This window comes from Triticum aestivum, chromosome 7D (assembly GCF_018294505.1).
Source record: "Triticum aestivum cultivar Chinese Spring chromosome 7D, IWGSC CS RefSeq v2.1, whole genome shotgun sequence".
NCBI lineage: Eukaryota > Viridiplantae > Streptophyta > Magnoliopsida > Poales > Poaceae > Triticum > Triticum aestivum.
Window position 1 is genome coordinate 207,106,790 of NC_057814.1, and position 25,681 is coordinate 207,132,470.

The 25,681-nt window shown below is 45.0% G+C and overlaps 4 protein-coding genes across 4 annotated transcripts; 1 reads left to right on the forward strand and 3 right to left on the reverse strand.

Annotated features, from left to right (window-relative positions):
- Window positions 1-2,899: 2,899 nt before the first annotated feature.
- On the forward strand, window positions 2,900-6,254 carry LOC123167256 (protein DETOXIFICATION 35). Its single transcript, XM_044585084.1, has 7 exons — window positions 2,900-3,297; window positions 3,411-4,036; window positions 4,156-4,212; window positions 4,341-4,579; window positions 4,681-4,799; window positions 4,920-5,006; window positions 5,961-6,254. The coding sequence occupies exons 1-7, from the start codon at window positions 3,061-3,063 to the stop codon at window positions 6,033-6,035; spliced, it is 1,440 nt and encodes a 479-aa protein (XP_044441019.1). The 5' UTR covers window positions 2,900-3,060; the 3' UTR covers window positions 6,036-6,254.
- Window positions 6,255-9,213: 2,959 nt separating this feature from the next.
- On the reverse strand, window positions 9,214-10,515 carry LOC123163954 (putative serpin-Z8). The gene is made up of 3 exons (XM_044581360.1): window positions 10,411-10,515; window positions 9,848-10,336; window positions 9,214-9,810 (listed from the first exon to the last, which is right to left on the reverse strand). Exons 1-3 carry the CDS (start codon window positions 10,513-10,515, stop codon window positions 9,214-9,216), a joined length of 1,191 nt encoding a protein of 396 aa, XP_044437295.1.
- Window positions 10,516-13,448: 2,933 nt separating this feature from the next.
- Window positions 13,449-16,336, reverse strand: LOC123165253 (pre-mRNA-splicing factor CWC25 homolog). The gene is made up of 4 exons (XM_044582885.1): window positions 15,984-16,336; window positions 15,468-15,615; window positions 14,936-15,097; window positions 13,449-14,797 (listed from the first exon to the last, which is right to left on the reverse strand). The coding sequence occupies exons 1-4, from the start codon at window positions 16,169-16,171 to the stop codon at window positions 13,604-13,606; spliced, it is 1,692 nt and encodes a 563-aa protein (XP_044438820.1). The 5' UTR covers window positions 16,172-16,336; the 3' UTR covers window positions 13,449-13,603.
- A 1,741-nt stretch (window positions 16,337-18,077) lies between these two features.
- On the reverse strand, window positions 18,078-22,545 carry LOC123165844 (probable protein phosphatase 2C 66). The gene is made up of 5 exons (XM_044583581.1): window positions 22,090-22,545; window positions 19,848-20,228; window positions 19,608-19,725; window positions 19,193-19,416; window positions 18,078-19,054 (listed from the first exon to the last, which is right to left on the reverse strand). Exons 1-5 carry the CDS (start codon window positions 22,528-22,530, stop codon window positions 18,491-18,493), a joined length of 1,728 nt encoding a protein of 575 aa, XP_044439516.1. The 5' UTR covers window positions 22,531-22,545; the 3' UTR covers window positions 18,078-18,490.
- Between the last annotated feature and the right edge of the window lie 3,136 nt (window positions 22,546-25,681).

The following is a 25,681-nucleotide window of genomic DNA, read 5'->3' on the forward strand; positions in this document are numbered from 1 at the left end:
GATGGTCCGTTCTACAAAGGAAAATTGGTTTAATTAAAAATATTGATCAGTACAAGTTAAAAACGATGGTCCGTTCGGAATAAAAGAAATGACAGAAATTCAAATTGTAAAAGTTCAAGCAAAAGGAAACCCCATGCAATTCAAATGGTAAAAGTGCAAGTCATAAAATAAGAGAAGTCCAGAACATCGTTGTAAAAAAATGTTTAGTTCAAAAAAAGAATAAAAAAACATTTTCTTTTTGAAAAAAAATATCATTCAGTTCGATGATATAAACCATGCAAGTTCAGGGCCGACGATACAATAACATTCAGTTCAACAATATAAACCATGCAAGTTCAGGGATAGGATACAGTAAACCGTTGAAAATTTACGAGAAAAATATTACCAAAAAACATAGCAAAGTCTAGTTAGTGAAAACACGCTTAGTACAAACCCATGCAAGCGTCAGTACAAGTACCTTTTTTCGGAACCATTTAAAATTACACTACAAAAAATAGCTCAGTACAAACATACACATATATCAGTACTACTACTCTGTTTTTCAGACGAGAAAACAGCAGGATCCGTCATGCCGTATTCAAGATTACTTTTAAACGGTTGCGAAGTAGAGAAAACGTCCAACATGACTAAGTTTCGCATTTTCGATAGCTATCCAACGGTATATTATTTGCCCCATTTCGACAAACTTTAAAAAAAACGCGTTCAAAATCAATTTTAACTGTATTTGAATTCGTATTTAAACCGTAAGGAATTAGAAAAAACTTTCTATACGCAAAAGTTGTGCATTTTCCATAGCTTTCCAACGCCGTATCATTTACGTCAATCCGACAAACCGTTTGCAAAAAACAGGTGAAAAAACATTTCTCCCAGAATTTCACCATTTTCCAAATTACTTTTAAATCATATAGAATTTGAAAAAATAGTAGATATATGGAAGATGCGTATTTTCACAAGATTTCCAACGCCATCTCATTTGCTCAATTCCGACAAACCGTTTGAAAATTAAGTCCAAAATACAATTCGCGTTTTCGGTTTGGAAAAAAAAGGTTTTTTCAAAACTGCTCTTAAATCATAATTTTTTTGCCAAAAAAAATTATAAGATTGTAATGTGGATGTCAAGAGATTTCAACGATATATTACACGCCCCGTTTCGACAAAAAAATTGCAAAAAAGTTTGAACTAAAGAAGACGATTTTTAACAGGAACAGAAAGCATCAGTTCAACCGCTCGAATTTCATCAGTTCAACCGCTTGAATTCATCAGTTCAAGTAGGGTAACAGAATAATATTTTGTTACGCGTAACAGAATAGCCCAGATGTATATATTGTATACTTGTTGATAATCATAATTTGCGGTTTCGATATAGAAGAAGTTTCAACGGGTATGTTTCTCATAGTTTGTCTTATTTGATTGCTCTCAATTTTCATGTGGTTCATTAGTTCATCTTACAACTAAATTTATATGACTAAGTGTTTATATTTCTCATATCTTTTGTTGTATTATCAACGTAACATGTGTTTGTCCTTCCATTTGTCCCCACACAAGTGAAGAGAGATCAACTTTTCCTTTTTGATGACCACACACGGATATATGTTGTGGCTCTGAAGATAACATGCAAAAAGCTAATAGGTCTCCACATATGTTGAGATAACCTGCAAAAATATAATACGGATATATGTGGAAACCTATTAGTTCTCCACATATATCTAAATAACCCGCAAAATGATAAAATGGATATATGTGAAGGCCTATTCTTTTGTCGGTTATCTTCGGGCCACAACATATATCCGTTTGTGGTCATCATTTCGTCGCTTAAGCGTTGTGGAGATGGCCTTTGTGTGCAACCACCTGAATATGGTTGCACAAGCGTTATTCAACCGGTTTAGATGACATGTCATTAATAGATTATGTGGTTAACTCATATAATCCCTTTTCCAATTGATTGTGGGATTTTCTCTTCTTTCTTTAGTTGGCACCCTGAACTACTCGAATTATTCTCCTTTTTCACTAAATTAAAGTTGGTTCTGTGTATCATGATGATGTAGAGGCCGAGTTCTCCCATTTTCAAACACACACACACACACACATAGAGGCTAAATTCCTAACACACACAGGGAGTTTAGCTGATATTAATCAGCTATTCACATCTTGTTCTTAATCTAATCATACAAGTTATGGTTGCCTCATTCCGTGTTAAAACATAAAAAAAATGGTGGTTCATCAGAGTTAGGAGGCATATGAGGTGTGCTTCCCAAGATATGCCGCTTCTCATTTTCTGAGCATTGAATCATTGCCAATTCGGACTGATGAAAATTGACAAAATTATATCTCTCGGGTCTATGACATGTATGCCGGTTGCCTCACATTTTTATTTTGTTTTTAGTTGTATTTTCATTTTCATTTTTTCTTTTGCGGAGAACATTTGCAATTTAATTACAGTGACTTATCCCCCCACAAAAATAATAATAATTACTGTGACTTACTCCCTCCGTCCGCAAATAAGTGTACTTCTACGTTTTGCTCTAAGTCAAAGTTTTAAAATTTTGATCAACTTTATAAAAAATAATAGTAACATATATGACATAAAATTGGTATATTATGAAAGTGCATTTCAAAACGAATCTTGTGATACTACTTTAGTGCCATAAATGCTGCAACTTTTCCTGATAAAGTTAGTCCAAGTTTTGACTTAGGACCAAAGGTAGATGTACACTTATTCACGGACGGAGGGAGTATGAGTGAGCTTGCTGGTATCCTTACTTCTGGTTTGCGTAGGGATGAACTTAATATGCCATTTCCTCCTGCAAAAAAAGAAAAGAAGACATTGTGGGGCCAGTCCCGTGGATTCATAACTGATGACGAGCTGCCTAATCTCACGGACACAAACAAGACACGAGGGCGAGGCTCTCCCGCCGTTCCTGCTACCTACCCAGTGGATCTTACTCCTCGATCAGAGTCATAGATAGCCGAGGGCCGACGCAACCATCGACGCGGAAGCAGAGGACGCGCCCAGCCCAGAGCCCCAGACCCAGTGCTGCAATCCGGCCGAGGGAGGGAGCGATGGGGTCCGTCGCCGACGACTCGGAGGAGGTGAGCACCGTGGGGGAGGCCTCGCGGATGGTGTGGGAGGAGTCCAAGCGCCTCTGGGGCATCGGCACGCCCATCGCCATCGCCACGCTCAGCATGTACGCCGTCAGCTCCGTCACCACCATCTTCGTCGGCCACCTCGGCAACCTGCCGCTGGCCGCCGCGTCCATCGGCCTCTCCGTCTTCGGCACCTTCGCCCTCGGATTCCTGGTACGTGCGTTCGCTGCCAGCATCCATCTCCTCCTCTCCCCCAGCACTGCACGGCAACGGCACCGCATACCATTGCCGACTGACCGCCGTCTGCTGATGCCAATACGTTGCAGCTCGGCATGGGGAGCGCGCTGGAGACGCTGTGCGGGCAGGCGTTCGGCGCCGGCCAGGTGGCCATGCTCGGCGTCTACCTGCAGCGCTCCTGGATCGTCCTCATCGCCGCCGCGCTCCTCATGGTGCCCTTCTACGTCTTTGCCGAACCGCTGCTGCTCGCCCTCGGCCAGGATGCCGAAGTCGCGCGCGAGGCCGCCCGCTTCGCGCTCTACATCCTGCCCGGCGCCTTCTCCTTCGCCGTCAACTTCCCCACCGCCAAGTTCCTCCAAGCGCAGAGCAAGGTCCTCGTGCTCGCCTGGATCGGCATCGGCGGCCTCTGCTTCCACGTCGTGGTCACCTACCTCCTCGTTACCGTCCTCGGATGGGGCTACCCAGGCGCCGCCGTCGCCTACGACCTGTCACTCTGGTCCATCGCGCTGGGCCAGTCGGCTTACATCATCGGCTGGTGCAAGGACGGCTGGAGGGGCTGGTCCATGGCGGCATTCAACGATATGTGGGCCTTCGTCAAGCTCTCGCTCGAGTCCGCCGTCATGCTCTGCCTTGAGATTTGGTACCTCGGCATGATCACCGTCCTCACCGGCGACCTCCAGGATGCGCAGATTGCCGTCGACTCGCTTGGCGTCTGGTACTTCTTACTACCAAAATTACAACCTGATAACATTCTCAACTCTCTTTCGAATATTCTGAACTAACTGAAGATACTATAGTACTTAGCTCACAGTATATTTGTGCCTTAATTTTCAGCATGAATATAAACGGATGGGAGGGTATGATCTTCATTGGCCTCAATGCTGCTATCAGGTCAGGCTAATTCAAATTTCAAAACTGTCCGGTGATTCTTGTTTTGTTCAGGAAATCTTGAACGACTCAACTGAACTTATCAAATTTCACTTTCTAAACTATTACCAATTGCCTGCTTACGTTCTCAGTGTTCGAGTCTCCAATGAGCTGGGCTCTGGCCGTCCAAGGGCGGCCATGCACGCCGTCATCGTTGTCATCGGCGAGTCGTTGCTCATTGGGCTGCTGTGCATGGCCCTCGTGTTGATCTTCAGAGATAACTTCGCCAGCATCTACACTAGCGATGTGGAGCTCCGGCAGGCCGTCTCCAAGATTGCAGGGCTGCTTGGCTTGACCATGGTGCTCAACAGCGTGCAGCCTGTGCTTTCAGGTATGCTTCTCCCCCTCGCAGCATGATAATTTTATTTTGTTCATGCCACCTCAACCTCATCTCTCGAGCTGACGACGTTGATCGGATGGATGATGATTCAGGGGTGGCCATTGGAGGAGGATGGCAGGGCCTTGTTGCATACATCAACCTTGGCTGCTACTACATTTTCGGATTGCCATTGGGATATCTCCTCGGCTACAAGTTCAACTATGGAGTTGGGGTAATTGATTATGTTGTTTAAACTGGAGCACTGCAGATTGCAAAATATAAAATGAAGAGTATTTATGCTATGATTCTGCGACATCGGTTGTGAATTTGAGACATTGGTTCTAAATTTTAGGGGATTTGGGCTGGCATGCTTTGCGGGGTTGCACTTCAGACATTGATTTTACTCGTCATAGTGTGGAGAACAGATTGGAACGCAGAGGTATGAAATTCCTTCGCCCTCCCAAATTTCACCATGTTTTTCATTTGTGATGAACACAACTTTAAAAAAGTCAACTGGAGGATGTTAGTTCGTCTTTATAATAACTAAGTGTCCATTAGGCACCAATTTAATAACTCAATGTTAGTTCATCTTTATAATAGCTAGATGTTCATTAGGAATCAATTTAACAACTTTGGATATAGGAACAGAGGGCATAAAACCTTTCCAATCTTGAGTAAGCACTTACATTTTTTTCTTCGGAAAGGCGGATCAACCTTTGGCATCTGCATCAGTTGATGCACGCAACCATATATTATTAGTTATTCAACAATGTCAAGCAAAGCCTAACAACAATGTCGAACGAATTAGCCTTAAAAAACCAAGGCCATCCACAGAAGGGACCCACCTCATGACAATTTCTCCCCAAACCTACAACAAAGCCTATGTCATGTGTCCGAACAATGAACAAAAACACTACTCGTAGAGGAAGCCTTCATTAAGGAATCACAACACGCGTCTCAATGTCGGCGGATCCAACCAAAGGTTGCATGTTGGGATTTTCATCCTCGAATATGATGACCCGGAGTAGTATGCACATAATTGTCGTCGAATGATGATGACCTGGAGTATGCACATAATTGTCGTCGAATGATGATGACTCACATAATTGACCGCTCTTGTGAGATTCCAAATACTAGTACCACCCATGCCGCTGCGGAAAACATCGGGAGCAGGAAGAGGGCCCCGGTGCCCCGCTTCTAGACACTGTCACACCGCCTTTTGTACTCATCCGTGAGGGAGATAGGGACACTCGGCGTTGGGTTACAACCATATCATACGACTTATGACTTCTTTTTTCAATTGTTTGATTTCAGAAATATTTATGTAAACGTTATTTACATGGAAAATGTTGAGCTTTTCACCTTGCTCATCTCTCATACCCTACAATTGCAGGCGGCGCTAGCTTCAAGCCGTGTCCGAAAGTGGGGTGGCACCGAAGCAACCAAACCTCTCCTGGAAGAGAATTAGATCACACAAGCATTTGTTTATCTCCCTCTTTATTCTTTAACATTGTTCGTCTTTGTACTGATCACACCATATACCATGGAAATTCTTCGAGTATCAATAGGGTATGGAAACCAGGTTGAATAACTATATGTCTTGTATCGTTATGAGCCTGAATAGACATTTTTGTATGCGGATGCCAGAAGTTTGTTCTATTATCTGAAAGACTTATCATGAGCGGAACTGAACTATTGCCTGCTAAAATGTTGCTTGTGTTTAAATAAGAAAAGGCACGGCAACGCTCTCCAATGGGCAGACCAAAAACACAGTCACTTGGTAAAAAGCAGATCTTTTAGGGTATTTCTTTTTGGAAAAAAATGGCTTCAACGGCATACCAAAATCTGCACGGCGACCAAACTTTTTTAGACTATAGGATTGAGAAATATGGGTCTCCAACAGATACAAATCAGAAACACAAAACACACCCACGGAAACCCTATCCGCCTGGTATTTCATCGCCCCCGTCCCTCCCCACCTTGCCTCGAAGACGGCCACCACCTCCGCCATTCCGTCGTCCGCCTCGAGCCCCGCCGCCTGTTCCCACCGGTCGAGATGTTCGCCGCAACCCCTCCGGAAGCTCGGGACGCCACCGCCCGAAGTCGCCGATTTCGGCGGTTTTCCCGCCCCGCCACTGCCCGATATGCTCGTCGCCGCCTGCCGGGGTCAATTAGCGGCCGGGCGACCACCACGAGAGTAACACGACCATCGCTGAGTTGTGACTCTGTGCTGAGTTCTTGGCACTCGGGCGGCGTAGCGCCGCCAGAGTTGGACTCATCCCCAACACCCCTAAGGCCTTTGCCCCCCTCCCCCACATGACGCATTTCCTAGACGGCCGGTGGCCGTCTCGCCCCCGATGAGCTACTTCAGCCGAAACTGGGCTTGATGCCCACGCAAACTAAGCTAGGCAACAAAATAATTAGCAAGCCCACAAGCATAAAAAGGAAAGTAAAGTGTGGGAAATGATTAACCAGAAGTGAGTTGATGACACAGGCTTTATCCCGAGGTTCACACTCGTGGAAGTGCTAATCTTCGTTGGAGCGGTGTCGAAGCCAAAACTCCGAAATGCCACGGAAGGCTCACCATATCCTCCTCGAGTCACCCCCAACGGATGAACCTCGAATCACTCGGGGTTGGTCTTGAAGGCGACCACTACACTTTTACATACGTCTCCGGAGCATAACACAAGTAAGAAAGCTTCCGGAGCACAACACAAGTAAGGAAGCTTCCGGAGCCCAAACTCCAAGAGTAACAAGTTGATGTTGAAGAACTCAGGAAAACACAAATCGATTTGGTAGGAATGTAGATCGGATGAATCTTCACCTATACCCAAAGAATCAAAGTGTTTGGATGGAGGGGGAAGATCAATCACATCAAATCACACGAACACACGCGCATGAAAAACTGATAGTCAAGGGCACGTGTCCCGCCCCTTTTTACTCTTTTTATTTCTTTTTCTTTTTTTTCCTCAGTACAAACCTTGCAGCCCTAGCCGCATATATATACCCCCAAGCCGAAAGTGATCATTTCCTGCAAGCAACTCCAGGCACCCGGACCAACCAAAAGGCTGTCACTAGGGAGCACCGGGCACCCGGGGGTCAGGAACCCTGGGCACCAGGACCAACCAGAGGGGAAAACCCCTACTCCCGGAACAGGAGGTCATGGAACCCTCGGGCACCGTTTTGAGTTGATTTCTTCGCCCAAAAATCACATATACTACAGAAAAAACATATTAAAATGTCGGGGTGTTTTCACCTTCCTAGATATTGATTTTCTTCAAAACTAAAACATGCATAAAACAAGAACTGGTACTAGGCACTAGATTAATAGGTTAGTCCAGAGAAATAATATAAAAGTGCACCAAAAACCATTAATAAATGGTGTAAATATAGCATGAATACTTCAAAAGTTATAAATACGCCGAAGACGTATCAATAATAGGTCTTACAATAGTTATTGGATGTGATACACGATTGCAAGTTGTGGCTAACTTGGGGATGAATGTTGCGGTGATGGTGGTGGAGATGGCTATGGAGATTGAGATGGAAATGGCGGCAGCTAGGGTTTGTGGATGCTGGTGACGACAAAGATAAAGGTCTGACGATTGCTCCGATCAAATTATGGCGCTGCCCCTTTAACGAATGTTGCAGGGTTGGACGCCATGGCGCCGTGGGCACCTGGTACGAGTGCTGGTATGAGCGCGTGCGCTCGTACCAGACGTCGTCTTGCACTCTATTGTACTACCCGTGCCTCCCACTTGATCCTCTTTATCTCCGATTTGCTCCTTTTCATATATGCACTTGATTTAGTCCATTAGTGATTTGTATGAATATCAGAGTGGTGTCTTATTTTTATGAAATAAATATGTTTAAACTCACATGTGATGAGTGTAAAAATAACACTCGTCGGGATGCCCATGGCTTGTGCCACTCTTGGAGTTGTGTGTTTCTTCTCTAAGTAGGAGGGACATTGGAAGTTAAACTACAAGAAGAATATTGGCAGAAAAGAAAAGTCTGGAAAGTCCGGCTCGAGTATGAGTGTCATACACGCTATTGATGAATCATGTGCTAGTCCTGGTGTAATTTTTTAGTATTGTGACTAAGTGTTAGCCACAAAGATATTGTTCTAGTTCTATACTTGCGATGGTGCTCATATTTTTCTGGATTTATTTTTGATTTTCGGCGATGTCTGCTCGGTGAAAGAAGACGCTCCCGTCAACTATGAAGACGCATGTGGTGGCTTCGGTAATCTCAAGACGTAGTGATGGCTCGGTATCTTGAAGGTGCTCAAAGGATGTGCGACCGTGTGTGCCTAGGGGTGAGTGCATGTGCATGTTTGTGGGCATCTACATTTACTGTGTTAAGAAAATAGATGGGTCATGTGGGGGCCGAGTTCATGGCCTTGGGATTGGTCAAGTTTGAACAAGTTTTAATCAGATGAATCTCATGACCTTTGTGGGTGAGGGTAGAAGAATAAGTGGCAACAAGAACTGAGTTGGGTGTGTGCAATATTTATTTTCTCCCGTTGCAATGCACAGTCACGTTTGCTATATAGAAAAAGAAAAAAAATCATGATGCCATATCATTTTTTTTAGCAAAATCATTATTACTACTCCAACCGGGATCCAACCCAAATCAAAGCAAAATCATAAGGCTGAGGGGTCGAGGACGTGCCCCACAAAGACAACCGCGCCGATCGCCTCTTCCACTATGAAGTATGCAAACAGATGGTCAGCTACGAAATCCACCCGAGGAGGCGGTGGCGGCGGTATTCGACTACATCCAATTTCCATATCCATCAATGTGACGGCTGTAGCTTCGGTGCCTTCCTCGTTTACCTCGATGACCGCCTTGTGGATGATGTCACTCAGGACCAATGGCAAGCCGGATCCATCACCCTCCACCATGTCAGATAGATCGGCTTGGTCGCTGAACGGCAAGCGGAGCCCCAGCTTGTTGATAATGGTGACCACGCTCCTGTGGAATGACAGCTTGAACTTGGGCACCCGAAACTCCCTAACGTGGATCTTCTCCTTCGGCAGGTGCTTGTGCCGGAAGCCAGGTTGGGACGCTATCGCGTCGACCAGGCCCGGCAAGCCGTTGAAGGCATCAGGGAGGAAGACGCACATAGAAAACTGTGCACGCTTGTCACGATCGGCGCGCCGTCCTGTCAACATGTTAGCAAGATGTAATGCATCGGTGTGACCCGCGAGTGCGAGACGGTGGATGGACAGACGAATTACCTTGCGCTTAAGCCATTTGGTACCGGAGTTTCAGCACCTTAAACCCTTTGTGCACGGCGATGAACTGGGAGCTCCGGCTCTGCATGAAGGGCACGTCGACGGTGCGGCCGTCGAGCCGGTGAAAGAGTTTGTCGGCGGTGCGCTTCTTGCGGAAGGGCTTCTCCCACTTGCCCTTGAAGTATATAGCGTTGCCGAGCACGGCGCGGGTGAGCGGCGTTATTGATCCCGGGCCAAGGACGGAGCCGATCAGCTTCCTCTTGACCTGCGCGACCCACGCGTTGATCTGACCCCGTGCCGCCTCCGGATTGTTGCGGAAGTCGACGGTGCTGGCATCGGCCTTGTACGTGCTCGCGGCGGCGTGGCGGTAGGCTGGCTTCAGCGGGCACGTGAGGTCGGTCCACACGCCGCACGCGAACGCCACGCGCGGCCCGCCGGACTCGGAGTGGTCCTCGAGCGCGTCCTCCGCCACGCGGGAGAGGAACTCGTCGAGCGCGGCGCGAGACGGCGCGCCGAGGACGCCGAGGATCTCGTCAAGTGTATCGCCCCGGGCGCCGGTGGCCAGGACGCGAGCGCCGCGTAGATGGACAGCGGCGAGAACACCAGGTTGCTGTCCGCGTTGTCGTCGGCGAGGCGACTCGCGAGGCTGGCAGCGAGCGCTGCCAGGCCGCCGGAGCAGGACTGCGTCGTGTCCCTTGTCACTTCCATCGCTTGATCTCGAGACGGAGAGAAAAACCGCGTATAGAGAAACAATGATCGGTTCTTCACCGCGATGCACGTCCACAAGAATCGGCTCTATTTATGCTCGGTGATTGCTAGGCATACGTGACAAGTTTCGGTCTCGAAAGTCGAAAGGTAAAAAAGAAACAAAAGGAAACAACTCGTTCCAGTTTCTGACCCCTTTGCCTTTTTCTTTCCTTATGTACTTATTTTCCTAGGACAACCCTAAGGTTCACATATGTGGTGGGAGTGAAACCCGCTCACATGCCCTATAACACACAGACTGCGTAATGTCACCGCATGCATATATGTGAGAATTGTTTTGGATTTTTAGTTTTTAAAATGTTTTATCTGTTAAATGAAAAATCCGATTGAAGATCCGTTTTCATCATTAAATTCCTCGCGACTAGATCTTCGAAACTAGATCTCATATCAATATATTTCGACGAACTTTTTTTTTGTTAAAAGTTGTCATGTCTATTGCACATGAATTGCTATGGAGTTTACACTGAAGTTGTCATGATATGTTTCAGCTATTTTCTTTTATATTTAAAAATAAAATTTGACATTTATAAAACGGGGAATTAAAAAACTAGACTTGCCATGAACCATAAACTAAAATTGCCATGATACATGCACTTAAAATTGTCATGATTCATACAAAAATAATTTTCATGGTTAAAGTACTGGAGTTGCCATCATCAAAATATTAAAAATGCCATGCTTTACAAACTAAAATTGTCACATGACAACTTTAGTTTAAGCACTATGGCAACTACAGTGTAAACATCATGATAATTTTTGGGCAAAAAAAATTCGTCGAAACATATCAACATGGGGTCTAGTTTTGAAAATCTCGTTGAGACGGATTAATGGTGAAAACGGATTTTTAATTTGATTTTTTAATTAGAAGACAAAATATTTTTAAGCCGAAACCAAATTTTTTTTTTGCCGATGTCATCTGTTCACATGTGGCAAAATGAGTGGTAAAGGTGACGTGTGAACGATGTGCAAGATGCCACACGTGTGGGCGTTAGTTTTTTTCCTTTTCCTATATTGTGTTTTTTAGATAATTATTTTTCTACTGTTATATTGTCGATTGTGCAGGTTGTTCCAGCTTAAGAAATCTCAATTCTAAATGTTTTTTTTTCAGAATCATTTGCTTCCTTTTTATCAATGAAAAGGGTGCCAATTTTCTAATTAATTTGATTATCCTTCCTAATTAAGAGATTCTTCTATGCAAACTATATTTTTTTTTATTTAGAGGACTTAAATAAATTCTCCTGTGTAATATTGGAATTTCCAAGGATTGCTTTGCATTCAGGTCCACTCAAATCTCTCTAAAGTTTCTTTATTTCAGATGTTGTATATGTCAAACACTTCTCTCTAATGATCTTGTACTATTAAAGGGCCATGTGTACATCGTCATCGTCGTCCACTTCCTCGATTCACCTCCGATTCGCCCCCTCGTCCCACGTCCTCGCCCCGCCGATTTTTCTCTCCCACGCAACAGAATAAACAAGCGGCATATATACTACTTTAGTGATCTAAACGTTCGTACATTTCTTTACAGAGGGAGTAGAAAAGAGGGGAAAAAACTAATCCCCATAAACAGAAACACACGTAGGTCTCTCTCCCCTTCCACAAACCCTAGCCACCGCATGTAGCGAGGGAGGAGATGAGGGAGAGGAGGATGCACGTCACCTCCTCACCCAATGCCCATCGGCAGCCTCCCTCCACTCCCGTGTCACGACACACTCCCCTGGCTTGCGTCCACCAGTGGAGGACGTGTCGGCACACGCGCAACATGGGGGAGTGGAGGATCCCGGACAATGCCTGCTTATGCTATAGGATCCCGGACATACAAATAGGATTATGACATATGATTACAATCAATAGTCATCTTTGTTATTACTTCTGCATAGACATGTGCTTAGCTAATGTTATATGTTTATCATATGTTCAGACCCATTTTGATGCCTGTGCCAGTTTGCTTCTAGTGATTTTCAAAACTGCAGTATAAGAACCAAAATATCTATGAGGACGTGATGCTCTTGGTTCATGATACTAGATCCGAATTTTGTTGATTTGGTCTGCGCTTTTGATTCATTTTCCCATGGAATCAGGATGTTGTTTGGTTCCTGAGAATTTCAGCGGGCTCTTGATGTGTTTCGGATCCTGACCTTCTTTTTGGCTTTCCTGATACAACTTTCCCTCGTCACAAATGGTGTACATATTCTAGCCGTATCTCTCTCATATGTTATGTGTCATTATTTTCATTGCTACTAGCAATGTCTCTGTGCGTTGCAACGGATCCAAAGTAGAATAATTTTTGTTCACAAACTTGAAAGAAAACACTCTAGTTGTGTATATGTCACCAAAAATATATTGTGTTTCACTCAAAATATATTCCTCTAACTGTTTTGATGAGGTGAGGGAGTAATGTGGTTGGCTTCAAGATACTAAGTGGTTTCTGTAAATTGGAGCAGAGAAGTCGGTTATTGTTACAAAAAGGCCATAACTTACCTCACGATTGTTAGATGCAGATCTAATAATTAGAAATGACGGATGACAGACACACCATCACCAACTGAGTCTTTTATAGGAGCAGAGATTTTGAATATTGGGTCTTCTGATCTCAGGACGGAGCCTACATACATTACAAGATGTCTTTTAGTATCTTATCATAATGTACAATCATTTTTGTTCTCTTGAAAATAATTATGGCAATTTTAGTATTCTAGATTGAAGAAAATATGAGACGGAAATGGAGAGGGAGGGAGAGTGAAAGGGAGGGAGAGAGAGTGAAAGGGTGTGAACGAGGATCCAAACGATTGATGTTGGACCACTGAAGTATGTATGCCCCATTGCCCCCGTGGCAACGCACAGGCAATTAACTAGTTTCAATACAAATTTCTGGATTCAAAATAACGAGGGCCATGTATTGTGTACATGACATTAAAATTCCTTCAAATATCGTACATCATACAAACACGAGACTGGAAAAGGAAGACCAGAGACAAAGATGCAAACAGAAATATGAAGCCTGACTGCCTGAGCTGCCACTCTAGGGATTTCACCGCCTGAACGCATTGGCCTCATGGGCATCGCCGCCACCCTGAGAATAATAAGCGCGGCGGCGGATGCTCTCTTCGATGGTGGCGCTGCCGCCCTTGTCAGCGCCAAATATACTCTTCTTCTCGTCATCCAAGAAGTTCTTCCCTCTGAATTGGTTTGCAGCCACCGTGGACGCCTCTTTGGCATCATCATCTGCAGCCTTCTTGATCCTCTTCCACCTCTGCTCTTCATGGACCTCAGCGTCAGCCTGCATTTGCCGCAGACGAGCTTCCCTGTCCTCTTCCGACATATGGTGCACGCCCCCTCGACGGCGGTTAGTTGTGGGCCCATTGTTCCTGCCCTGCTGGCCGTCTTGTCTTCCACGGCCTTCTGAACCTAGTTCCCTGCCCTGCCGGCTCTCTTGTCTTCGTTGATCTCCTGAAGCGACTTCAGCATGGGAGCGGTGTTCAGAAGTGGAATTGCCATTGTTCCGGCCATTTCCAATACTTCTCTGCTTCGAGTCTGAGCTGTCATGCTTTGGATAAGCATGGTGGCGGTCTGACCCTGAATTGTGTCTCCTCCTATCATCAGCATCTGGCCGATCCCGGCGTGGATGCTCATCATGCTTAGACATCTCCGGCCGTCTTCTCCTTGGTTCATCATCTTCTGGCATATCACGTCGCCTTCTCATTGGTTCATCATCCTCTGGCATATCCCGCCGTCTTCTCCTTGGTTCATCATCTTCTGGTGTATCTCGCCGTCTTCTCCTTGGTTCATCATCTTCTGGCGTATCCCGTCGTCTTCTCCTTGGTTCATCATCTTCTGGCGTATCCTGCCGTCTTCTCCTTGGTTCATCATCTTGTGATATCTCCTGCCGTCTTCTCCGTTCAGCATCTTCTGACTTGTCTTGTCGTCCTCTCTTTGGTTTATCATCTTCTGAAATCTCCTGCCTTCTTTTCCTTGGTTCATCATCTTCCGTATCCGAGGATTCTTGTCTGCTTTCTTTCTTCTGATGCCTTGACCTTTTCACTTCCCTCTTATGCTCTGGAGCAGAAGGAACTTTCTTTCTCCCTTCGTCCTTGCCATCACTTACGTCATCCGAATCAGAATTTTCAGCTGAGTGATGCCTCTTACTCTTTGACTTATGATGACGATGTTTTTTGTGCTTTCTCTTCTCTTTCTTTTCTTCCTTCTGCATTTTTTCTGCTTCCATCTACAGAAATAAGATTGTATCAGAGAGTGTAGTTCAGATGAAATCATTGGAGACCATCAATAGGCTACTATGCTATGTGTGGATGAGTTCACTAGCTAGTTCTAATTCAGATGCACAGAATCAATTCTGAGAACTTACTGATTTCTTTATCTCGGCCATCTTGATTGGATTATTTTTAATCCTTGCAATAGCATCCTGCTCCCGCTGCCTTATTAGGAGTAGAGGATCAGAGTGAAGTTTTCTCCATGTGTCATTTGCAGATTGAGGCTTCTCCTCAAATAGAGCTCCCAGTGAAGTATCCTGAAACATCGAGACAGAACAAAATAAGCGCTGCAACTGCAAAATCAGTCAAGCCGTATATAGCGATGCGATGATAGATGATAGGTATCTTGATAAACCCTTAAAAACAAAGTTTGTCTTTTCTATAAACCAAACATACCGTGGTTATTATCAGTTCAACTATTAATAAGAGAACCTATAGTATAATTCAATATGAAACCACCAAACAGGTATCTGATCTCTATTCAAAAGTAAAGAAGAAAACATACAGTTTACACAAGTAACATCGATATTTCTTTGACAACTGTATAGGTCAAATTACATGCAAATCTGAAATCCACGAAGAACAATGGACTAGAATCACCAGAGAGATAAGGAACAACTGAGATACCTTGGAAGAGCCAGCAGCCGTTGGAGCAGAAGAGGAGGCGGCAGCGGCCGCCGCTGGGCCAGGTTGCTGCAGTGCTTGGAATCCATCCGAGCTCCCCTTGCCGACGCCCAACCCTGACTCGTAGAGGAATTCCAACCTCTCCTGCCTCCTGCAAACAATGAAACCACATACACATAAGCGAGTGACAGCAAAATTCCCCCCAAAAAAAGAAAAGGAATCCTGAATTTCCCAACAGTTTGCGTGACAAATCGAAATGAACAGATCCTACGAAAAGCTTAGCCCGTGGAACAGGTAGCCTCTAGCAGTAATCTTACACAAGATCGAACAGGAATTTACTTCAGATCCTGCAAATTCGAGCCTAAATGCCATGTGACTTACTACCAAATCAAAGCAGCCTATAAACCACCAAATCGAACTGAATCTCACGAGCGCGTCAATTAATCTCTCCGCACCCGAAACCCTAGATAGCTAGCTAAAAAGGGGAATAGATTGGGAGGAGATGCGGAGGATGCTTACGGCTTGAATCCGGCCTGCTCCTGGATGGCGCGGAACTCGGCCTTCTCCCTCTCCTCCTTGAGCTGCTTCTTGTACTCCTCGATCTTGTGCTGCTCCTCCTTCTCCTTCTGCTCCGCCACCCACACCTTCTCCACGTTGCGTAGGCTCCCCGTGTGCCACCCCTTCTTGTTCAGAAATTTCATCCCCATGGCGGGCAACCTCCTCCTCCTGCTCCTCCCCCTCCCCCTCCCCTTCCCTTGCCCGAGGCGCTAGACCTGGCGGCGGCGCAGCCTGCCTGCCGGCTTCTCCGCCTCTTCGCGACTTGGCCTCCTCCGCGTCGGCTTCGAAACGAAACGAGATGGGGGAGAAAGAGAGATCGGGAGGTAGCCAAAGCGCAATCCGCCGCCTCAGCCACCAGCGACTAAACGGTAAGCCCCCGTTTTCCGCACGGGAAAGCGTATTTCGTGTGGAAACGAGACCGGGGCCCGTTGTGCCCAACGAGATTATATTATTTGGGCCGAGTCTGCAAGTCGGGCCTAACATCCTGTGAACAATGTCCACAACTTCTGAATTGATTTTGTGGATCCCCTAAAAAAATGATTTTGTGGATGTTCTAAAAAATATTGATTTTGTGGATCCCCTAAAAAAATGATTTTGTGGATGCTCTAAAAAAATATTGATTTTGTGGAATATCCTTAAAAATTGATTTTGTGGAAAACTTATACTTGTGGAATATTTCCTATTAGCAGCCATCTTGATCGATATTCCTCCGCGGTACTCCAACAACTTTGAGAGCGTCGTACCCAGCCGCCACTAGGGTTTCTTCTGCCTCCCGTCGACGCTGACGCCGGTCTGCATCGTCTCCTGTGGCCTTAGGGCCATGGAGGCATGACAGATCTCAGCCTTTGCCGACTGTAGGGCTTCATTTTTTGATGCTTTTATGAGTTTTCTTAGGGTTTGTGTCCTGCTCAAAGAGACGAGGCGGTGGCGGCTCTCTGAAGATGGAATAAGATTCTCCTCGCCTAGCCCCCGTCCCGATAGTGCTTCTGGCGCCATCGGAGGGCGTGTGGAGATTTTTTTTCGGCGGATCTCGCGGGATTCGGTCGGCGTTTGTCTTCGGTGGATCCACGTGGATCCGATATTTGTTCGTTTGTGTTCGTGTGTCTACAGGTTGATCCTTCTGATCTAAACTTCTCTTCAATGATGGTGGTCGTTGTTCTAGTGCGTTGGTCTTATAGGGCTTTAGCACCACGAATTCCCGCTTGTCTACTACAACAAGTTTCGCCCGGCCCCAGTGAGGAAGGGGCGATGACGGCGGCGCGCCTTCAACTCGCTTCAGTGCTCGTAGCCGTCGCTAGGTGATCTACGAATCTAAATGTAATTTTTTTAATACTTCTGATATCTGTTGTACTATCATGATTGATGATGTATAGATTAAAAGGTTTATTGCAAAAAAAACACTTTGAGAGCGGGTTGCCCCTCTCGATCGATCTTCCTCCGCGGTACTCCAACAACTTTGAAAGTGGGTTGTCCATAGGCTTTCAAAACCTCCAAGTCAGATTATTGTTGTAAATAAACTTCGATGTCATGACACCAATCAGATCCATGTCTTCCGCAAAAAATAATCATGTGTAAGACCTGAGTAAAAGAAGCTATAGAAGGTCAAAACGAAAGCTACGAAAAAGCACTGTTTTAAGGCCTTGATTGTATTTTCTTCACAAGAATACCACATATGTCATTCCTTCACGAAACTTCACACGTGAGTTGAACGGCCAACCAAGTTTGATACCCAATTTTTTTTTAAATAACAAAGTTATACTAAAGCAGGACAAGTAGTAGTATAAATCTGGGAGAGTAATTATGTTTTTCAATTTTACTATTTATGTGGATGCACGTGAAACTATGTTCACCTTTGGTATTTTCATAAGAACTATTATGTTTAAACATACGACTTTATAGCGACTATGTAGAAATATCAGTGTGTTTACATATCAGCACCAAATCTCTTGGCTTCCTATATTTGATAAGAAGCCATTGCTTTGCCTAAATTCCTGCCAAATTCAAGTCTTATGCAAAGGGCAAGAAAGTGATAATCTTGAGAAGAGCCGGTACAAATTAAAGAAGCTTACACTCTTGAGGCGAAAATTCATATGGCCTACGACACATAGAGAATTGAGTTATTGTTCTAGTACAGGCACAGCTACAACCGAACATCCCGACATTAGAGAGGAGGTCTTACATGATTTACAGAAAAGCTTCTCACAGAACAAAAACTTTCATATGCACATACAAGCAAAGAAGCCCAAGTATGGAATGCCTCCTGACAAATACCACAAGGAAGAAGAAAAAACAATTTTCTTGAATGTACACACCTGCCAGCCAGCCTGAAACAATCTAGGGCAGGGACCTAAAATCGGCTGAAGAATTTGCACGCGCTCGGCTGAAAAATGCCGGCTGTGATGCACCACTGCGAGCACCCTACCTGACTTTCATCAGAGCAGATGGTTTTTTCTTTTCATAATGTTCGCTCAGCGTCGCTTCTTCCAGCTGGTAGATTTCTTGTCACCTGAGAGTTTTCTTGGAAGGTTCAAGAGGGAATTTACCCGTGTCACGCCTTCGAGCGCAGACCATTCTTCCTCCTCGTTTGTGGATATGCAGTCAGCCAGGCTGCGGGCAGACCCGCACCTTTCAGGTTCCTTTGATACAGGAGGTTCGTCCACCGGCATAATCTCGTCAACATTTCTTAGCGTGGATGAGTGTTCCAATGTGGGCTCAGGGATATGCTCTTCCCTGGAGATGTGTTCATTCACATCTGCAATGTCTTCATTGATTTTATCACCGGCATCTGAGATTAAAGCATCCTTCGCAGGTTCTGCCTTTTCATTCTTGGCTTCACTCTCTTCAACCAAGTTAGGTGACTTTTCATGGTCCAAGAACAGGCAGACAGCAGCGCAGTCATCACTCTTGGATGTTGGGAACTTCAATCTCCAAGATCTGACAGCACAATCAACGAGAGCCCTGGAAGCAGTTGCTCGAGATGGAGCTGCAGCTACAATATCAATGGCCTCCTTGTTTGAAAGAACGTCCCAAACCTACAGCAATTGAGTTTTTTCTGAATATAATAACATATAACAGGACTGAAGCTGGTGAAGGATGTAAAAGCTTTATGCCTGAACATATGAAATTTCTAATTTGAAGGACCATTGTTAGTAAAATGCTATGAAGCATACCCCATCAGTGGCTAGTATTATAAACTCATCCTTTTCAGTAAGACGGCGATATGATATCTGTGGAACAGATATTAAGCCATAATCTTTAAGGCAGAAGTCTCCAAAAGCTCTTGCCATTGCCAATCCAGGAGAATCATTATTCGGCAACCATACCCTTGAAACTTCTGGCTCATCTTGAAGAGCAAAAACCCTTCCTCTGCATTGCTGGATCCTCTCAGCTTCCTCTGTAGAAAAAGAAATGAAGAATAATTATTAAAAAAAAAGTGATCAATCTGGATAAGTAGCAATAGCCACTATATTAAATGATAGTTCGATCAAGGCATTTACAGGGAAAATGGAAGAGTATTGCAACCACATGAAAATACTGAAAATAGAAAAAATCAATTAAAATACTAAGGGAGAGAAATGAACATACTGGGAAGGTTAGGCTTCAAATCAACAGTGAGTTGTACAGCAGTTAGATTGTTAGCGGCATCCCGAGTCGCCATTACTGCTCTCGAGTCCCCAAGATTTCCAACTACAAGATCCCATCCCTGGAGAATAAGCCATGTCCAGTTCATCCACCAATCAAAATTATACTCCACCACTTGTTTTTAAAAGCTTCAGTCAGCAATTTATCTACGAACACTAAGGCATGTTTAGAAATATCAATCACCTGTTTGACCAATGTGACTGCCGTACTACCACTGCAAAAGCAATCGATCGTAGGATGCATCTTGAGCTCCTTGTCCATCAATTTGAAAGCCTTCAAATAAGACTGTTTAAGTGGAAGAAATGTCTCAGGAAGCATATCACTCCCTTCAACATCAGCAGACTCACCCCATTCATCATCAACAGCAGATGCTGTTTCTTCGGAGTTCAAACTTCCGGAAATGCTTCCGTTTAGATGAGGACTAGTGCCCACATTAGCACTAGTTTTCCATTGTGCGAGTAACTTAACAGGAAGAGAATCTCTAACTTTTTTGGCGACAAAATGGCCATATGGACCATGACCATCAAACACGCCACAGAAGACACTATCACTTGAATTGAAACTCTGCAGTGAAAGCAAGGGAATATTACATAGCTGTCAAGTAAATACAATTTACTGCAATATAAGTGTCTACTTTTCCCTCGGTATCAAGTGATCTGATCAGCTAGTAGTGACTATTGTTCATTTCTTACAAGTAAATGCAGCCATGCCCTTACTATTCCCAAAAAGTATCAAAGAGATGGGCTGAGCTACAATGAACTATATTGATGGAATCTTACACGTCTAGTATGCTCATATTTTCACCATGAAATATTAAGAATATGGTAGAGTGAATGAGTGACTTCACTGGCATAAAGGATTTTTAGGAGACAATATGTAGGAAATTTACCTACGGACAGAATCAGATAATCAGACTTTCAAATAGTACCTAAAGAAACGAGGGTGAAACCCGGTAGCTAGTCAAGGTTAACTCATGGGACATTATACCATGTGACTTAATAAATTCATTAGACTTGTTTCATAACCACTGGAATGACATTCTATAATTTCTGAGAATATTTCTACATTAAGAAAGTTCTATTACTCACAGTGAAATGTGGAAATACGATAAAAATTTGACTGCCAGTATAACTTATATCTCAAAGAATGAATGGATATGAGAAAAGACTGTCAAGGAGAAGGAATAAAAGCCAGGCGATAGAACTAAAGGCTGATTCAATTCAATTCCAACAGAAACACTACAAATTTGTCAAGGAAGTACCTCCCACTCCAATAAAGTAGGTAGTAGATTTTTGCTTTGAATATTAGCAATCAAAAGCACTATTCTGAGAATCTACAGGCGTAAACTCTCTTTGCTGTCATCTTAAGTACATGACTCTTCATGCATCTTAGAAATGATTCTTAGATACCTACATGCATTTTATCTAGTCCTAGTTCTCAAGAAATGAAAAATAATAATCCATATTGCACCTCTCTTCAGTTTAAACTCCAGATGTTTTTGAGGAATAATTTTTTTCTGAGTTAATAAAAAAATTTGAGGAATGTTGAACTCCAGTTGTTATCACAGCCTACTGCTTAAGGAACCAATATAGCAGTTAAGCTGGACTGATTAATAGAAGGGGATGGACCCTAGATAGAGCAAGCCAGCTATCAATCGCCACAGCCAATCACTTGACCCCTCAATCACATCCATGTGAAGAAAGGAACAAGAACATAACGTTCTTTACATCGAAGAAGAGAACAAAACAAAGAAAGGTACAAACATCCGCGAAGGATCTTGCTTGCACCATGCACAAAGTCTCGAATCAAGCCAAGGGCAAGAACAGTGACTCAATACCACAACCAACTCATGTCCCATCTATCCCTCCGTTCCAAAATAGATGACCCAACTTTGTACTAACTTTAGTACAAAGTTGGATCATCTATTTTGAAACGGAGGGAGTACCAGAGAACACTTCACAGAAATTATCAGAAAACCGTTAGGAGCACACACAAAAACTTAGCAGACTGCTCGTTTTCATAAGAATCGATCCAGAAGAGCAAAAAATGGTGCATCCTCTGGAACCAAATTAAACAATGACCCAACTCCAACCCCACTAGAAATCCAAACTAATCACTGTTCTGAAGTAAAATCCCTCTCATTTCGAATCAAACACTCCGCTGGACGAAGACGCGTCTCCCCTTGATTCAAACAACATTGGAATCCAAATCGACCAGTAATCCAGGCGCAAACCAAGTGATTGACACGAAGCGCTGAGGGAAGACTTCCGAGAGTAAACGCGAGCAGTTGACTTAGAAAGGCCGCGGTTTGAACCAAGAATCGGCCGTGGACCCAGCGCCGCCGCCGATCGGGACTCCAAATCCACCGGAACAAACCACCAAGCTGAAGGAAAAATATAGCGGTTGCTAGGCGCTGGCAGCTTACCTCCCAGACGACCATGGCGTCCTGGTTGGTGCCCTTCCGCCCCTGCTGCGTGTGGAGGCACGCCGCCGCGCTCGCCCCGTTGGCGCACGTCCTTCCGGCGACCCGCGCGAGCTCCTCCTCGGTCATCTCGCCCTCGCCGGGGAGCTTCTTGCCGCCTCCGCCCCCGCCGCCGCCGGAGAAGAAGGCGCCGCCGGCGGCCGCGCCCTCCCGCTCGCCATGGGGCCTCTTGCGCCACCGCAGCGGCCACGCCGGCTCGTCGCCGGGCTGGGTGGAGAGGCAGGAGCCCATGGCGGCCAATGGGAGCGGGGCAACACGGCAGAGCACAGGGTTGGGGGCGGCAGTAACTGCTGCGCGGCGCTGTGCTAATGCTATGGTGGTTGTAGGGTTTTGATGCCTGATGTTTCCTCGTCTTGTAGGCTTGAGCTTCCCTTTTTGCATCATTTGGTTTGTATGGCCTTCTTACTGCTTGGAGATTTGGGCTAAACAAAAGGTTAAAAATTGTTATTTTTTTATAAGTGGGGTTAGGTTGGGAGTAGTACAAGTGATTATGTTTAGCATGTAGGAGCCATGGTGTTCCACCTTTTGGGTGAAGGAATCCTAGGATGGGGAGAATTTTACTCCAAGATAAAATCATCTCCAAGTTATGTTAAAATACTTTGTCTAGGCTTCTATAGTGATGTGTCTTTGTGTCAATGAATATAGATTTATAATGGATATATGTGTCAATGAAAGATTGTTGTGGTAATTTTGTGCATTCTTGTGGGCTTTTAAAAAATGATAAAGGAAATTTTTATTAGCTTAAATGCAGGATTAAGGGATACATACATAATGAGCACACATCCAACCTCTGTATAGGTAAGATGCACGCAACTAACACCAACACACATAAAAATCACACCAGCGACTAGCAAAGTCTAACAAGACCGAAGCTACGCCTTGGTGGAGCAAAAAAAAAAAACTCTGAAGCGATCAAAATAATGATAAAAGAATCGACCATAACAACAACCACATCCGCACCAATCATCTCTTTCAATACAATGAGAAGAAATTCTCCAAAGGATCAACGATCAAGCGCCATCGCCGTCGGATCCAACCACTGAATGCCGGATTTTGGGTTTTCACCTCAGAGCTCAAAACCGATGCTTGAGAAGCACCATCAAATCAAAATCATCTTGTGATACCGTCACCATTTTTCATGATCTCAGCAATTACATGCACACCGCGGTCTTGACGTGAGGTGCTACGCAAGTGAAGACCATACTCGCATGAGCAGGCAGTCGTGTCGCAACTAGAACCAGACGCCACCAACAGCTCCGAACAGCAAAGGACACCGACTCCAGTTATACCATGGAATGTAGTTATATTTTTCTATCAAAGGAAATGTATTAATATCATCGCGATGCGAGTACACCCAGCCTTTGCAAGAACAATGTATGTTTTTTAAGCTTGAATTGGGTGTATGATGGTAAGTGAAAATGAGGAAATTATGAAGAGCAAATCCAAGTACCAGTACTGTTGGCCATCGTGGTAAGGTAGAGCAAATCCAAGTACTCCTGCTGGTATTGGCGCACTCCACCATGGATCGAAGCGAGGGCACACCAAGAAGCATGTGGGTCTGTCTTCTCGGCACATTGATGGGCACAACGGTACAAAAAGCGTGCATATTTTTTATTTGCAAGTGCCAAAAGAATCTTAAAATCCGATGTGCTATACATATAAACATAAACTGTTTTAATGGGCAGATCCATTCGAGAGCGCTGGCTTCCAACACCCCACATGATATACGTGTCCTCTCCGCAGACCAGCGATGTGTGTTCTCTTCTCGGTGGATCAGAAGGAAGACCGTCTGTCAAATTTGATTTTTTGAAGGTTTACATTGCGCCGCTGACCACCGGAGATGGCAAAGCAGCGGTGAAATCCGGTCGTCGTTTCAGACATCTTTTTCAGCCGGCCAGCCGGTCGTTCCTTCCAAACGAAAAGCGAAGTGCTTTTCATGTCTTTTCTTGGGTTTCTAGATTGTGATGAGCATTGGGACTCCTCTTTTGGAATGGGCCTTTTTATCTGCACCGGAAAAGATGAGAGATTAGGCTGCTCTGTGTCCTCGTTAGCGCAGGCAAAGGGAACTGGATCAGCCCGAGTGTCCCTGTCGCTGAGCTATGCTTACTTGCGCAGTGATGCAAGATGGTGACACAGCTGTGTGTATCCATGGGTATTCCGACTCCTTTCTCTATTTTTATGTGAAGGGGGCTATTTGTGTTTTTAATTGTGCTTGCTCTCCTGATTGAGAGGTTGAACTGGTGCCAAGTCAATGGGGGGGCAGCAGCAAAGTATGCTGCTACTAATCTTGGTCAGAAAAGCGATGTGTGGAAGGAAGCTGTGGGCGCGTCCAGGTCCAACGTTCAGATAAGCTCCCATTTCAGACTTGGACGGTCAAGCAGAGGAATTAAGTAGTGATTTGTGGGTTGAGTTGTCAATGCACCACTGGTGATGATTTTTAATGTAGCATCCACTATAGAATTGTACAGTATGATAGTGGTAGCGATCAACCGTACAGAGATCAGATATGTTATTGTTGGCCAAGAAAGATAGAACAAGATACTTTCGTCCTCGCAGAGCTTAACTACTAACTACATGAATGATATGCGGTTAGGAGGAGAGAGGAGAGGAGAAGGTAGTTGGAGCTTGGAGGCAAACACGTATGCAGAGGCAGAAGCTCGTCTGGGGAATGGAGAGCCCAACCCTGGGTGATCTGCTAATGCATATAGGGCGTGTTTGGTTGCTGCAGTGCCCGCGTTGCATATACATCTCCACTCGGCCTGGCTCTAAAAAACAGCCTCATATGCGACATCTGTGAGTTGTTTGGTTGCCTGCATATGGACTGTCTGTATTAGTAGATCAACTTTGGCACGTTGTTTGGTTGTCTACATTGTCTCGGCGCATGCAACTACACGCTGTTTGGTTGCCCGCATGGGGTATGATTAAGAGCTAGCACTTGCACTTAGCACACAGGGTTAAGAGATAGCAGAGGAAGTGGGAGAAGAAATGCAGTGTGCGCCGGACCATGGCGACTGCGGTGGATAGTGGCCCTGGCGCCGTGTCCGACATGACGAGCATGGAATCGTGGACGAGCGACCCCGTCGGCGGCACGGCGAGCGACACCGTCGGCGAACTAGTTGTGATGATCGCGCAAAGACAGTCGACAGAGGAGGAGAATGCAGTGCCCGCGTCATGGTATCGTCAGTGCAGTGGAGAGGCCGAGATGATCGACACCAGAAATGACTCCAGTGTAGTAGGGCGAGAGAGAGGAGGCCAAGATGATCGACCCCGTCGGCGGCGCGGCGAACTGCAGTGTGCAGAGGACAGAGGAGCTCGACATGGCGGCGTGAGTGCAGTAGACTGCTGCTCAAAGAGAGATGAAGCTACGATCGTCGAAACCAAAAACTTACAACACGAATGTTGTGAGGAACTGCGAGATTAGGCTGCTGGTCAAAGGAAAATTCAAACGATCGATCGTGCGCGACGAATCTGACAAAATTCGTCAAGAACAACTTCAAATGGGAAGACGAAATTAAGAACTTACGACCGACGAAAC

Bases quoted from the DNA above. Each gene is read 5' to 3' on its own strand.
- LOC123167256 (XM_044585084.1), top strand. From the start codon at position 3,061: ATGGGGTCCGTCGCCGACGACTCGGAGGAGGTGAGCACCGTGGGGGAG. The intron at 4,037-4,155 runs GTACTTCTTACT...CTTAATTTTCAG, and splicing joins GTCGACTCGCTTGGCGTCTG to CATGAATATAAACGGATGGG. The intron at 4,800-4,919 runs GTAATTGATTAT...TCTAAATTTTAG, and splicing joins AGTTCAACTATGGAGTTGGG to GGGATTTGGGCTGGCATGCT.
- LOC123163954 (XM_044581360.1), bottom strand. From the start codon at position 10,515: ATGGAAGTGACAAGGGACACGACGCAGTCCTGCTCCGGCGGCCTGGCA. The intron at 10,337-10,410 runs GTGTTCTCGCCG...ACACTTGACGAG, and splicing joins ACAACGCGGACAGCAACCTG to ATCCTCGGCGTCCTCGGCGC. The intron at 9,811-9,847 runs GTGCTGAAACTC...CTTAAGCGCAAG, and splicing joins CCGTGCACAAAGGGTTTAAG to GTAATTCGTCTGTCCATCCA.
- LOC123165253 (XM_044582885.1), bottom strand. From the start codon at position 16,171: ATGGGGATGAAATTTCTGAACAAGAAGGGGTGGCACACGGGGAGCCTA. The intron at 15,616-15,983 runs GTAAGCATCCTC...CATTGTTTGCAG, and splicing joins GAGCAGGCCGGATTCAAGCC to GAGGCAGGAGAGGTTGGAAT. The intron at 14,798-14,935 runs GTAAGTTCTCAG...TTATTTCTGTAG, and splicing joins TGGCCGAGATAAAGAAATCA to ATGGAAGCAGAAAAAATGCA.
- LOC123165844 (XM_044583581.1), bottom strand. From the start codon at position 22,530: ATGATGCAAAAAGGGAAGCTCAAGCCTACAAGACGAGGAAACATCAGG. The intron at 20,229-22,089 runs GTAAGCTGCCAG...CTTTCACTGCAG, and splicing joins ACGCCATGGTCGTCTGGGAG to AGTTTCAATTCAAGTGATAG. The intron at 19,055-19,192 runs GTATGCTTCATA...CAATTGCTGTAG, and splicing joins TAATACTAGCCACTGATGGG to GTTTGGGACGTTCTTTCAAA.